Source organism: Oryzias melastigma, linkage group LG17 (assembly GCF_002922805.2).
Source record: "Oryzias melastigma strain HK-1 linkage group LG17, ASM292280v2, whole genome shotgun sequence".
In the NCBI taxonomy this organism is placed as follows: Eukaryota; Metazoa; Chordata; class Actinopteri; order Beloniformes; family Adrianichthyidae; genus Oryzias; species Oryzias melastigma.
The window spans coordinates 7,689,995-7,702,120 of record NC_050528.1 but is presented as its reverse complement, the minus strand read 5'-3'; the positions used below and the strand labels follow the sequence as shown (position 1 = coordinate 7,702,120).

The following is a 12,126-nucleotide window of genomic DNA, read 5'->3' as shown; positions in this document are numbered from 1 at the left end:
GCTTGCTATAGTAGCTTTAATGTCAAAACTACAAGATTTTTTCAAAAGCATTTTTTTATCTGCTCTTAATTCATACCGATTTCAATACAGAAATACTCAGAAATGACATTTTAAGTTTATTTCTCTTAAAATATGTATGTCATATGCCTTGTCGCAAGAACATGATGAAAACACTTCATTGTAAATTTTCGTTTTACAGTGAAAAATATGCCAGAGCTGGCTGACTTCAGGCAAATTCCATCACCTGTACAGTCTTATGGAGGTTTCAGCACAAACCACGGTAGGTTCTGATTCTATCTTTTAGAAGGTACATGTTGAATGTCACTTCTGTAAAAATCCTTTTAGTCCACCATAAAGAACCTCTGTTTATTTAATAGGAATTTCACGTTTCTCCCTCAAATACAATACAGAACACAAGGGAATGTCTTCCCTGACAGAGTCCTCTTTCATGTCTTCCTTGTGACTGTCTGTTTGGATCCTCAGTCATTCCTGAAGGGTTATTGTGGTTCACCTTTGGTCTCCTTAATAAAAGGCAACATTGTTATTGGTAGCATGTAGTTCATTTCTGAGACAGACTGAAACAAAGATATACTGTGTGCAAAAGCAGGGAGATTCCTGACCCTTTTCTGCTATAGACAGAAAAACCTGAGCTGACTTGTAAACTGGAACTTCTTAAATTTAATGTATTTTTTTTTAAATATACTATATTGCAAAACTTACAACATGTTTTTTTTTTATTGTTTTTTTATTTGTCACCTCAATAAAATTACATAATATAGTCATTAGGAGAAGTTTGGTTTGTTTGCTCCCATTCTTTTCCTTCTCACTGGCTTGTTTCCATGGAAATCTACAGTATTTCTAAAGGCCTGAGAAAAGTTCTGTCCCCCCACTGTGCTGCTTACTACCCCAGACATCCAGGCATTCACTGCAGCCTCATTTCCATGGTTACAGGAGGTCATGCAACCAGACCGAAAAAAAAAAGGCTTTTTCTTTGTGTTCAAAAAGGAAAATTCAACTCAAAAAAGGTTTAATCTTAACATGTATGTATAGGAAAGAATAATATTCTTGTAGCGCTTTAAAAGTTTATGCCCTCCTGATTTAAATAAATGTATTTTTTAGGAAATTGTGTGTGAACATTTAACCTCAAGGCCCTTTGAAGATATTTTGCCAAAATTAAAGCCCTGTAGTAAGAATATTAAAGTCAAGATTTTTTCCACAAGAGAAGCTTTAAATTAGAGATGTCCCCTTCCTATCATGTCATCAAAAACTGATCACATGGTTGAAGTCTCAATTGAAAATCAGCTGATAGCTCCCGATCAGTATTGGATATTAAATTAATTTTTATCATGATCAGCACTACGGCTGCCAGAAACAATTATTTTAATAGTCAACTAATCACAGAATATTTTTACGATTCGTCGACTAATCGGGTTGTGTGTAAACGGATGAAAACACATCTCATCCATCCTTAGCTTTAAACTTGAAGTGTTTAAGCCATATGCTAACTACAAATAAAGACAAGATTATAGTTTTTTTTTAAACCTTCAATGAATCATACAGCTTCTTTCCTTTTTTTTATTTTCTGGGATTAAAACAAGACTTAAATAAGTTTGGCAGCTGAAACAAAATAACTATTTTTCATAAAAGATAAAGTTTTAGACTCACTGACTCAAGTAAAACAAAAGTGCATTTATTCAACTTCACTTCACTCTGACTCCCTATTGTAAGATGCTCTTGCTTGCGGCCACGAAAGTTAGCATTTCCACAAGTCTTGCAGAAAGACTTGAGAGCAGATGTTCCCTTGAGCAAAGATATTTTGCTCCGATGGGGTAGAGGTAGAGAAAACATTTAGCCAATAAATCTGCTCTCTGTTTGCGCTAACGTTAGCTTAGCTTACCTATACATTGATCCCTCTTCAGTGTTATCATACTCAGTCACAGCGTGCTTCCTCTTCTTCTGATCTTTCCTATCCAAATCTTCAATTTATTACTTGTTTGGTTCCTTAAAAAAAGACAAAATTTTTCTAAGTTATGTTTAAAATATGTTGTTATTCGTCCCCTAGAACCCAGAGGATATTCTGAAATCAACGGTGTCGGAGGAGAGAATTTTCCAGATTCTACGACCAACTGCCACAGGACGCTGATGTCTACGTTCTTTGCCCATCAACCAATTGACAGGTGGATATGAAAAAAAACTTTTTTTAAGCTACAAGAGGATAAAGACTCAGTTGTTCGTAGTCAGAGATTTATTGAAACTGATTTTTTCCACCCTAAAATTTCAGCAGGAACCAGTCCTGGCCAGAGCATCCCCCTTTGAGTCGCCACTCCTCTCTCAGCAGCTACCCCCCTGCCCGACAGCCGCTGCAGCACTCCATGTCCATAGACTACAGCCACAAACCCGCTCCGGCACACCACCTCCACATGCACCCAATCCCCAACTCCCACAGCTCTCCTCGGAGCAACCAAAGAAGTCGAATGGCGTTCTATGCCCTCAGCCGCGGCGCCGCTCAGGCCTTTGAAGAGCAGGACGACTCGGTCCAGTGCTACGGCACAAACTGTCCCAGCATGGCAGTCAACAGAGATCCGTTGACGTCTACAGAGGCCCAGAATCGGTCACAGACGCCCCAGATGCAGCCCCCACTGCTGCCGGAGAAAAAGAGAGCATCCGACGGAGATCATTCCCTAGGAACAGCTTCTCCGGCCCTCAGTGGGTTTTCCAGCCCCCACAGTGGGAGCTCCCTCAGCATCCCATTCCCCAACATCCTGCCGGACTTATCAGTTCAACCTCCACACACAACCTCACCGCTGCCAGGTAATATTGTTGGATTGTCATGTCCAGATAAATGCATGTAAAGAAATCACTCACTTGTTCAGGCTTAAAGCAATTCATAATGAAATATGATAATCATGATTTCAAAACATTTTATTGAATTCTATAAAATGCCATGCACTGTTATTAATCTGAATATCTTTCTTTTAAAAAAAATTCTTTTAACATCCCTGTATTTGTATTTTCCAGACGTTCTGGCCAGCAAACAAGTTACAGTGAAGTTTGTCCAGGACACATCCAAGTTCTGGTACAAGCCGGACATCTCAAGGGATCAAGGTGGGTGTTAACTTTTGCTCCAAAGTCACAAGTTTTGTTAATTTTTTTTCAGCTTCACAGTAAATGTTTCTCTTCCCAAAGCCATCTCAGTCTTAAAGGACAAGGAGCCTGGCAGCTTCATTGTGCGGGACAGTCACTCTTTCAAAGGGGCCTACGGTCTAGCTATGAAGGTGGCCACGCCCCCTCCCACCGTTGTACAACAAGGGAAAAAAGGTATTGTACTTGTGGTTTGGAGGAGTTGTAGAGGTTTGAAAATTGATGACTATATATGAGAACTGGAGCGAGTGATTGTGACATCACACATAGAAATTGATTTACTCTCTACTTCAACGAAATTAAATCAATTTTTTTTTTGGGGGGGGGATACGGACATTGCCATGTCAGTAAGCACCGATTGGTCCACGTCAGGCTACGCCAACATTTCTATGGCAACCTCTCTGGCCAATCAGGAGTGAGCTTGTTGGAACTCCACACCCCTACCACTTGAAAGCAGGCTTGGGAGAATCTGTCAATCAAATGCTTTGAAAATTGAATGTGCAATTTAATTGAGGCTTTTGATTGGCCAGTTTATAATATTAGAATTGGCAAGAATATGTTTTTAAAAAGGCATAGCAAGAATGGTTATTGTGTAGAGGTGTCACTAACGATTATTTCAGGAGTCGATTATTCATCGTTTTTTTTTCACGATTGGTTAATTAGTCAGCGATTATCGTGTACTAAGGTGATGTACAATTTTCCTTTTTTACAAAAGGTGATAGTGCTGGTACTAAGTTTGTGGAGGTTCACGTCATGCATGGTACTGCTAATGCTCAGCGTATATTGTGTTCACAGAAGTTGACATTTTACATACATAGTATGTCTAAGTCTAAACTTCCCATAAAAATAGTAAGCAATATATATATGTATATGTATACTATTTGGTCAACTTTCTGGTTAACTTCAGTAAACAAAACTTTAACATTGTATCCGTCGTCTTCTTTGGTTGAAGAAGGGCTATACCACCTCCAAAACTTCCTTTGCGATCCAAATGTCGTGGCTGGTGGTTATTACAATCATATAAAATTACCACAAAAAAAGGAAAAAAAATCAAAAATAACAATGGGTCGGCTATACCAAATTAGCATAGATGATTTCAAATAATTGTTGACAGCCCTATTATTGTGACAGAAGGGTTGAGTAATAGCTGTCCATTTCTAAGTCTCTGGGTTTTTGTCTTCTTGGGACCAATGGGCACTTGGGAATGGTGGAGGAGAGGGGTCACTTAGTCGCGCTACAATTAACTATCATGAGGTTTTAAAGATGGGTCTAGAACAGAGTCCAAGCCTCCAGGACCGACTTCCTGGCTGTTTTCCAGAAACCCTGTCAGATCTGCTGTTGATTACCTGGATCAGGTGTGCTCAACTAACAAGGAGCTTCAATAGTAAGTTGGTTGGAAACCATATAGAACGCCGGCCCCTTGAGGGCTGGATTTGTACAATGAACTACAGAGAACCTGGATGTCACAGTCTTCAGTTTCAGCCCACTGTACTCCCGTCATCATGAGGGAACCTGATAACTTGACTGTGCGTGAACATTCTGTGCACTTCCTGGGGGAAATCATGACAAAACAGCCCAACATCTACTGCATGACGGAGCAGCTAATGTTTCACACTTCAACAAAGAACGTGTTTCTGATCCCAGCACATTCTTTAGAAATCTCCTCGACCCACATAACTCTATCTGATAAAAAGAGGTGATATGCCACAAGTTCAGGTCAACATGGGTCTCTGTGTGACTCCTTACTATGTTGTGTGTTTTCTATGTCACACGTTGGAGACAGAAGAGAGATTCTCTTAGAAAGTTTTCCAGCCAGGACAATTCTGGCTGTTTCAGCGTGAAAACAAAGATGATGACAAAGATCACCACATAGTCTTATATTTAATGAAAATAATAAAAGAGTAATGATATATCATAAAGAAAAATGAACATATACATGCTAGGAATGCCATGATCCACTTTCCCTACAATTTGATTCAAGCTTCAGCTTTTGGGTCATGCTTTTTGGTTTTGTATATAACAGAATAACAAGAAAAACCTAAAAATTAAAAAAAAAATCTTTTTGTATAATTTGATGATGAGCGAATAACTAGCTGTGTTTCTATAACACATATGCACAAAACTTTTATCAAAATTCTAGAAATGTAAAAAAAACACAATTCGCAATGACAGTTTCAATTCAATCATATTTATGTTAATAAAAACAAACCAGCTCAACTGAAAAGTCATTCAAAACACAGAGATGGATGTGAACAATACTTTGATTTACAGCAGATACATTCAAATTTCTGCCACTAGCGCCCATCATCATCTATCAAAGGAGACGTTGGCGTCTTATTCAGGCCATGAAGTCACTTCAGATGAAGCCTTTTTAGAAAAATTGTGGTCGGTGATTTTACAGAGGGGCTGTGGATCCAACAGTTCTACATGACACACTCAACTTTTGATGAGCCGTGTGACGCTGTGGGACCTCTTGCGGTGCAACGATGCAGTCACTGTTGGTCATGTGACTCATTTAATACTAAAAAAGTGTTTTCATTGCAAAAAACACCTTCTCCAAGTGCAAAAAAAGGTGTTTTGATGAATGCAACTTTTTTAAAAGTTGTTGTATTTTTACAAATCCAATTTGCGCAATTTCCTAGTCAATGGAAACGCAGCTACTGAAGAACACCTTTGCAGTTGGTTTAGACGAAGCCAAGTATCCGTTAATAAAACAATAAACAACATTTTCAATGTACCGGTAAGCATACCGATATGCCGTTGAAATGCAATAATTCACTTTCTCTACAATTCTGTTCAATGATGTGACATACAGTTTGGTTTTAAACCGAGAATTGTGGCATTCTTAGTAATGCGCGTTAAAGTTTTGCTATAACTATTAAGAAATACTTATAACACTTAGGGAAAGGGAGCTTCCTTTGGCAAGTTAGAAATGTGAAGACTGAAATCACAAAAAATGTTGTTAAGTAGTTTGAGTTGGTATTGTTCAGCAAACAGGACAACCTTAGATTTTCCTTTAGCAACATTCAAAATGTGCTGAAAAGTATTTGCAGGAGGAGAACTGGTGAACTTGCATGAACACGTTTTACAAGGTCTAAAAAGTTACAAGTAGATGCCTAATAGAAGGACATGCTGATGGATGAAATCCCATGTTGGAACGTTTCGGCGCGGTTCACATTGAACCCTGTTATTATCCAGGCCTGATGACATTGACATGAAAGCAGTGCAGACATGCTGGAAGTAGATCGTGACACTGAACAGTCCCCCGCCCCTCAGCTCCCTTCCTTGTGTCCTTCATTTTTTCTGTGCTCACACCTGTCCTTTTGTTTGCCCTCTGTGGTTTGTAGCAGCTGAAGTGACACCATGACACAGTCCAGCGCCGCACAGAGCTTGGGCCATTTTAACGCCTTGAAAACAGGAAACACATCCTCAAGAGAAAGGTTTCCTCAAACTAATGCCTTCCAGATACTTCATAACTAAAGACCCACTCAGATCATCTTTTGATCCATTGTAGTAGCGTTCCCAGAGTTCTTTTGATTAGCATGACGGCGTTTTTAGCAAAACCAAAATTTCAGTTTTCTTGGACAAAGAAAAGTTTCTGCAGAGCAGCAATAGTTAATCAGAAATTCACCTCTGAGTTGTGGGCGGAACCGTTTCCACGAAGTAAGCCTGCCCCCATTTCCCATCATCCACCTGTTTACCCACTACCCCTAGCTTACAGCTCCTCACGACCCTAACCCAACATTATCAAGGCAACAAAAATAGCAAGAAATATCGGTGTTATCCTGACATACAATTTAGAACCATACGACAGCTTAGACGAGGGAAAAAAAATACTATAATGGATCTATTTGTCTACAAGTGGATGCATCACTAGAAGGTTTTACATCACAACCACAAGATTTTGACAACTGCATTGTTTTGTTTAGTCCTATTTCACAACAATTTTACAAAGAAATACTCAGAAATAACATTAGAAACTTAATTTTATTTATCTATGTCCTCCATAATGAGAAAAATGCCACAAAAACACATTTAAAACACATTTTTCATCAGAGTAGGTCTTTGATTAAATGAATTTAGAGATGTTTTTGTGCCATCACAACTTCTGAGAAGTCAATAAAATTTGGTTTGGGGCTTCGGGTGATTAAAGAGATCTTTCCTTTTCCATATATATATTTTTTGTTTATAACAACCTTTTTTTATATTAGTAAAGATTTAAAACAAGCAAAATGTGATTTTTTTTATTAATAGAGTAAATCATTCATACAGAAAAACTAACAGAAAACTGTTTTCATAACTAAAATAATTGCTTTTCAGAAACATAAGTTCATGAAGTTGTTGCATTTTTAGTTCCAAATTGAAGTAATTCCTTAAAATTTAAGTCAAGTCTAAATAAGTCTTTTTTTTTTTTACAGGTGGGGATTTTTCCAACGAATTGGTGCGGCACTTCCTCATCGAGTGCACACAAAAAGGAGTGCGGCTGAAAGGTTGTCCCAATGAGCCATACTTTGGTGAGTGCCTGCTCTCTTTAGCGCCCCACCTGGATATTTGAATAAAGCAGCACTTAATGTCCAACACTGCCCTCTATTGGTGAAAGGGGGAATTGTACCAATCCCCTACTTTTGAACGCACAAAACTTATTTCAATGATTTAGTCTCACCTTTGATTTTTCTTCCATGTTTGTGCATCTTTTATTTTAACTGCATCTGTGTAGCTTTATTTGTAACTTTTACTGCTGGTGATATTTAGGGTTGTATCATTTTTATCTGCTAGAATTTATGAGCTTTTCTTGCTTTTTATCGGTTCATTTCTTTAACTTTTAGACTTTCAGTGCGTGAAAAACAGCAGTCAGGGTTGTGCACACTTATCCTAAACTATAATTTCGTTTCCCCACACTATTGTTTTTTTGCAGGAAGCTTAACCGCATTGGTCTGCCAGCATTCAATCACTCCCTTGGCCCTGCCCTGCAAACTTATTATACCTGACAGAGGTGAGCACGCGCTCTCGTCACGCTCCATTTATCGGAGAATAAAACAGAAAGCAGGAATTATTGAAGTTCCGCGGCTTCCCAAACCTGCAATTACCCCCGACTGCTTTCCTAAGTGTCCATTTGATAATCATACATGTGGGTGTAGTTGCTGATCTCTTGTGTTTTTTGTCAAAGATCCTCTGGAGGATGAGGTGGAGAACCCCGCCCATTCTGTCACAAACTCAGCTGCTGAGCTGCTAAAACAGGGAGCAGGTAATGAAGTGGCTTTGTGAAGAAGAAGAAAAACACGATTACTTAAACACTTCAGTCATTTTTTCTTCTTGTCTCAGTGAAAACACCCTGTTGTTGTTTGCTCTTTCCACACACGACTCGTCCTTAAATGTGTCTGTTGCTGCAGCCTGTAACGTGTGGTACCTGAGCTCGGTGGAGATGGAGTCACTAACCGGCACCCAGGCGGTGCAAAAAGCCACCACTATGACCCTGAACCTGAACCCGCCGCCAACCTCCACCGTGGTCCACTTCAAGGTTTCCTCCCAAGGAATCACCCTCACAGACAACCAGAGGAAGTGAGTACAGTACACCCCGTTCCTGTGGCCCACTCAAAGACAGACCTACCTCTATTAAACCAAACTTTTCTGTCCTTCCAGACTCTTCTTCAGGAGGCATTACAGTGTTAACACGGTGATATTCTGTGCCCTGGATCCTCAGGATAGAAAGTGAGTTTTGCTAATCTCAAATTTAAACAGTTCTTACTCTTAAGTTTCAAAATTTTGGTCACTTGAAAAGGCAAGAGTGGCCTATTAGAAAGATATCCAGTATTCTAGTATTTTCCAGAGTACAAGTCACACCGGAGTATAAGTCGCAGGAACAGAAAATGCATAAACTCTGGGAAAAGGCCATTTAAAAAAAAGGAGATTTGATCACATATCATAAAAAAATTAAATAATTCTGAATATGTTATAGCTACACCAAATTTTATACATTAAAAGTATCCTCTTACTTTCATACTGCAACAAATATTTTGGGAGAAAAATCACTTTCAATTTGTAAGAATTTTTCATGTAAACATGGATCATAATTAATCAAACGGACTTATAATTCTAAAGAATACTAGGTTTTGAAACATTCTAGCATGACTACCTTTCTCCTATTTTAATAATTAACAGTTATTCATTTTTTTTGTTAATAATTTATTTTACTTGATTTGAAAGTAAATAAAAGATGTTTTACAAAAGTATCAGGACTCGGTATCAAAATAAAATGACTCGAAATCGAATTGGAGACAAAAAAAAATTTCTGATCGAGACATCCCTGGTTTATTTATTTTTGAAAAGCTCTACAAAAATAAAAGTTCACGCGTCTCCATGTCAGAGTACATGAGATGTTTCAGTCTTTTTAGGATTATTATTTTCTGCACGTTGGCGCAGTGGTTAGCGCTCTTGCCACACAGCAAGAAGGCCCCGGTTCAAATAAGAAAAATATCATAAAGTTCAAGAGGAAAACTATCAAATTCTCCATGTTTGTTTTGGACGGCACTTCTTCTTCTGCGTTGCTCAGTAGCAAATACGGATACATACGCCTACAGTGCCTCCTAGCGCTTGTTAGCGGGAACAAGAGCTAAAGAGCATCCAGTTTTTAGTGGGAAAATAATGAATATTTATTTTTTGATAGTCACATATAAATCCCTCCTGGGTATATGTCACACACATAGCCAAACCTAGAAAAAATACCGAGACTTATATTTAGAAAAAAATGGTAGTTGTGGAGAAATAACATGCACATTAAGCTAATACTTCGGTTTGTTGCTGCTTATAGGTGGAAGAAAGATGGCTGCCCCTCAGCAAAGTAAGTTCATAACAATCATTTTCAGATCTCCAGTCAGTAAAAAAAAAGATGAAAACAAGTTTCTATTTGTGGCAACAAAGTAGTGCTGACTACTCCTCTCTGCTTTTTCAGGATCTTCGGCTTTGTGGCGAGGAAAACCGGCACTTCCATGGACAACATTTGTCATTTGTTTGCAGAGCATGACCCCGAGCAGCCAGCAAGTGCCATTGTCAACTTCGTGTCCAAGGTGATGATTGGCTCTCAGAGGAGTAAGTAGGACAGAGCTGATGACCTGGACACCAGCGAGGAAATACAGCGCAGGAAAGACAGAAAAGGACTGAACATGAGGAGGGAAACAATATTTCAATCCTGAATAATAACTGGAATTTCCAAAACACTCATTATTACCATATTACCAATCGGTGACTAAAGAAAACATATTGTATAAATAAATGTATTTTTGTGAAGTTTATTATCTGTAGATATACTATGGCAAAGTAAAAGAACAAAAATGATTCCCAAAAGTATGGCTCAAATTTATAAATAAAGTTTTAACCAAAAAACTGAACACAAGCAGTAACAAACTGCAGTCGTGGAAGCCCATTTTTGCTGCATCTGGTCAGTATTCCAGAAGAAAAAACATGTTTTTTTTTGTTTAGAACATAGTGACTATATATGAACTTTTTGTCGTTTTCATCTCCATGATGTATATTTTTTACACTTCGGTCTTGTGTACATGTTTTGCATGCATGGAGCTCATTTTGAGCAGGATTTCTCTGGAAATGTATTTTTCCATGACCACTTTTAAAGCTGTCTGTAAGATTTTTATGGGAGTGTGGGTGTGCTGATTGTGTGTGCATGTGTTCCACTGAAAGAATGTTTGAAGAAGAAGAAGCCTTAACTTAACTCTAATATATACTGACTGAACTGCTAGAAAATATGCTGCATTTGATACGGTACATTGGTTTATTCCACTCACAGGTGCCAAATTATTGAGAAATGATTGTTTATTCATCGATACGATACAAAATGTAAAGACAAAAACCAATGAGACCTACAAAGCTTTGTGCTGGGAAAAGGAAAATGTTTTTAGCTATTGATATGTACTTGCTCTCTACAAAAGAAAATATTCTTACTTTTGACTTTGTTAGTTTGTTTACTTAGAGAGGAGCTCTAACTTGCAACAAAAGCTATGTATAAAAAGTTAGACTTGAACTACTTATTGTGTACTGCTCTTGTTTTTTTTGTTTGTTTGTTTTCCAAGGTTTATGTAAATAAACAGTGAAACTTTTAAAAAGGGGGCTTTTATGCTGTCTTAATTTCATCTACCGGTAATCTTAATCCTGTACATTTTTATACCAGCATCCAGTTTTGCATCTTCTATAAACTAAACCAATCTTTTGAGTTGATGCCATCATTAAAGTGTCACACAGAGGTTGTTTTCCACCAAATCTGAATTCTACCGCTACAGTTTCTCCATACCCCAAATTTAGCCCTCCAAATGGAGAGTTATGGAAAATGTCCAAATTCCTTCCCTACTCACTTTATAGTAGAGTACGTTCTCCATTTTCTAGTGCTGTCTGAATCTACAATTCCAAAATCGAGTGCCCTAGAAATCTCCCAAAAGTCTTTCTGAAAAACTAGCATGCATCGATGCTCACTACATTAGCGAATATAGACCAAAATGCATTGCGGTCAAACAATTTTTTGCGAATAAAATTTTTTTAAAATGTCATTTCTTAATAAACCATCCACATTTTCACCATCAGAACACCGTGGAGTCACAAATAGACGTTATGAAATGTTCGTATTAATTCGATTTTCACTTTGTGAAATTTGCGACGTCATATCCGGCGTTTAAAAAAAAAAGTAGTGAGCATGGTGTCCGAATTGCTTTTAAAATCCAAAAATGTACACAATTATATATAGGTTATTAATAAAAACAGCAAAACAGCCAAAATTGTGGTGATAGATGACACACTTATTGTAGTAATTATCTCAAATAATGATGTAATTTAAAAGAGATATTATCTAAAACGTTCTATTCCTATCAAACAAATATTATTAAAATTAACAATTATCTTTCCTTTTACAAACTTGTCAGGGAAAAACTGCAAACGCACCAATGTTTTTTATTCTACATTTTTGTATATTCTGCTGTAAAAAAT

The 12,126-nt window shown here is 37.8% G+C and overlaps 1 protein-coding gene and 1 long non-coding RNA gene across 4 annotated transcripts in view; one reads left to right on the top strand and one right to left on the bottom strand.

The window, feature by feature from the left end:
- Positions 1 to 11,373, top strand: part of LOC112147630 (tensin-3) — a 42,438-nt gene extending 31,065 nt beyond the window's left edge. The window contains exons 16-27 of one of the 3 annotated variants that reach the window (XM_024274155.2): positions 200 to 280; positions 2,063 to 2,177; positions 2,285 to 2,811; positions 3,019 to 3,105; positions 3,187 to 3,318; positions 7,560 to 7,655; positions 8,057 to 8,134; positions 8,309 to 8,386; positions 8,532 to 8,700; positions 8,782 to 8,850; positions 9,950 to 9,979; positions 10,091 to 11,373. In XM_024274155.2, the coding sequence (XP_024129923.1) occupies positions 200 to 280; positions 2,063 to 2,177; positions 2,285 to 2,811; positions 3,019 to 3,105; positions 3,187 to 3,318; positions 7,560 to 7,655; positions 8,057 to 8,134; positions 8,309 to 8,386; positions 8,532 to 8,700; positions 8,782 to 8,850; positions 9,950 to 9,979; positions 10,091 to 10,235 (1,607 nt within the window). In that variant the 3' untranslated portion in view covers positions 10,236 to 11,373. Of the gene's footprint in view, positions 1 to 199; positions 281 to 2,062; positions 2,178 to 2,281; positions 2,812 to 3,018; positions 3,106 to 3,186; positions 3,319 to 7,559; positions 7,656 to 8,056; positions 8,135 to 8,308; positions 8,387 to 8,531; positions 8,701 to 8,781; positions 8,851 to 9,949; positions 9,980 to 10,090 lie in introns of all 3 variants that reach the window. The other 2 variants (XM_024274154.2, XM_036216326.1) reach the window with 2 other exon arrangements.
- The window catches only part of LOC112147632, a 68,229-nt gene that overhangs the window by 54,366 nt on the left and 1,737 nt on the right, over positions 1 to 12,126 (bottom strand). The gene's annotated exons all lie outside the window — the stretch shown is intronic.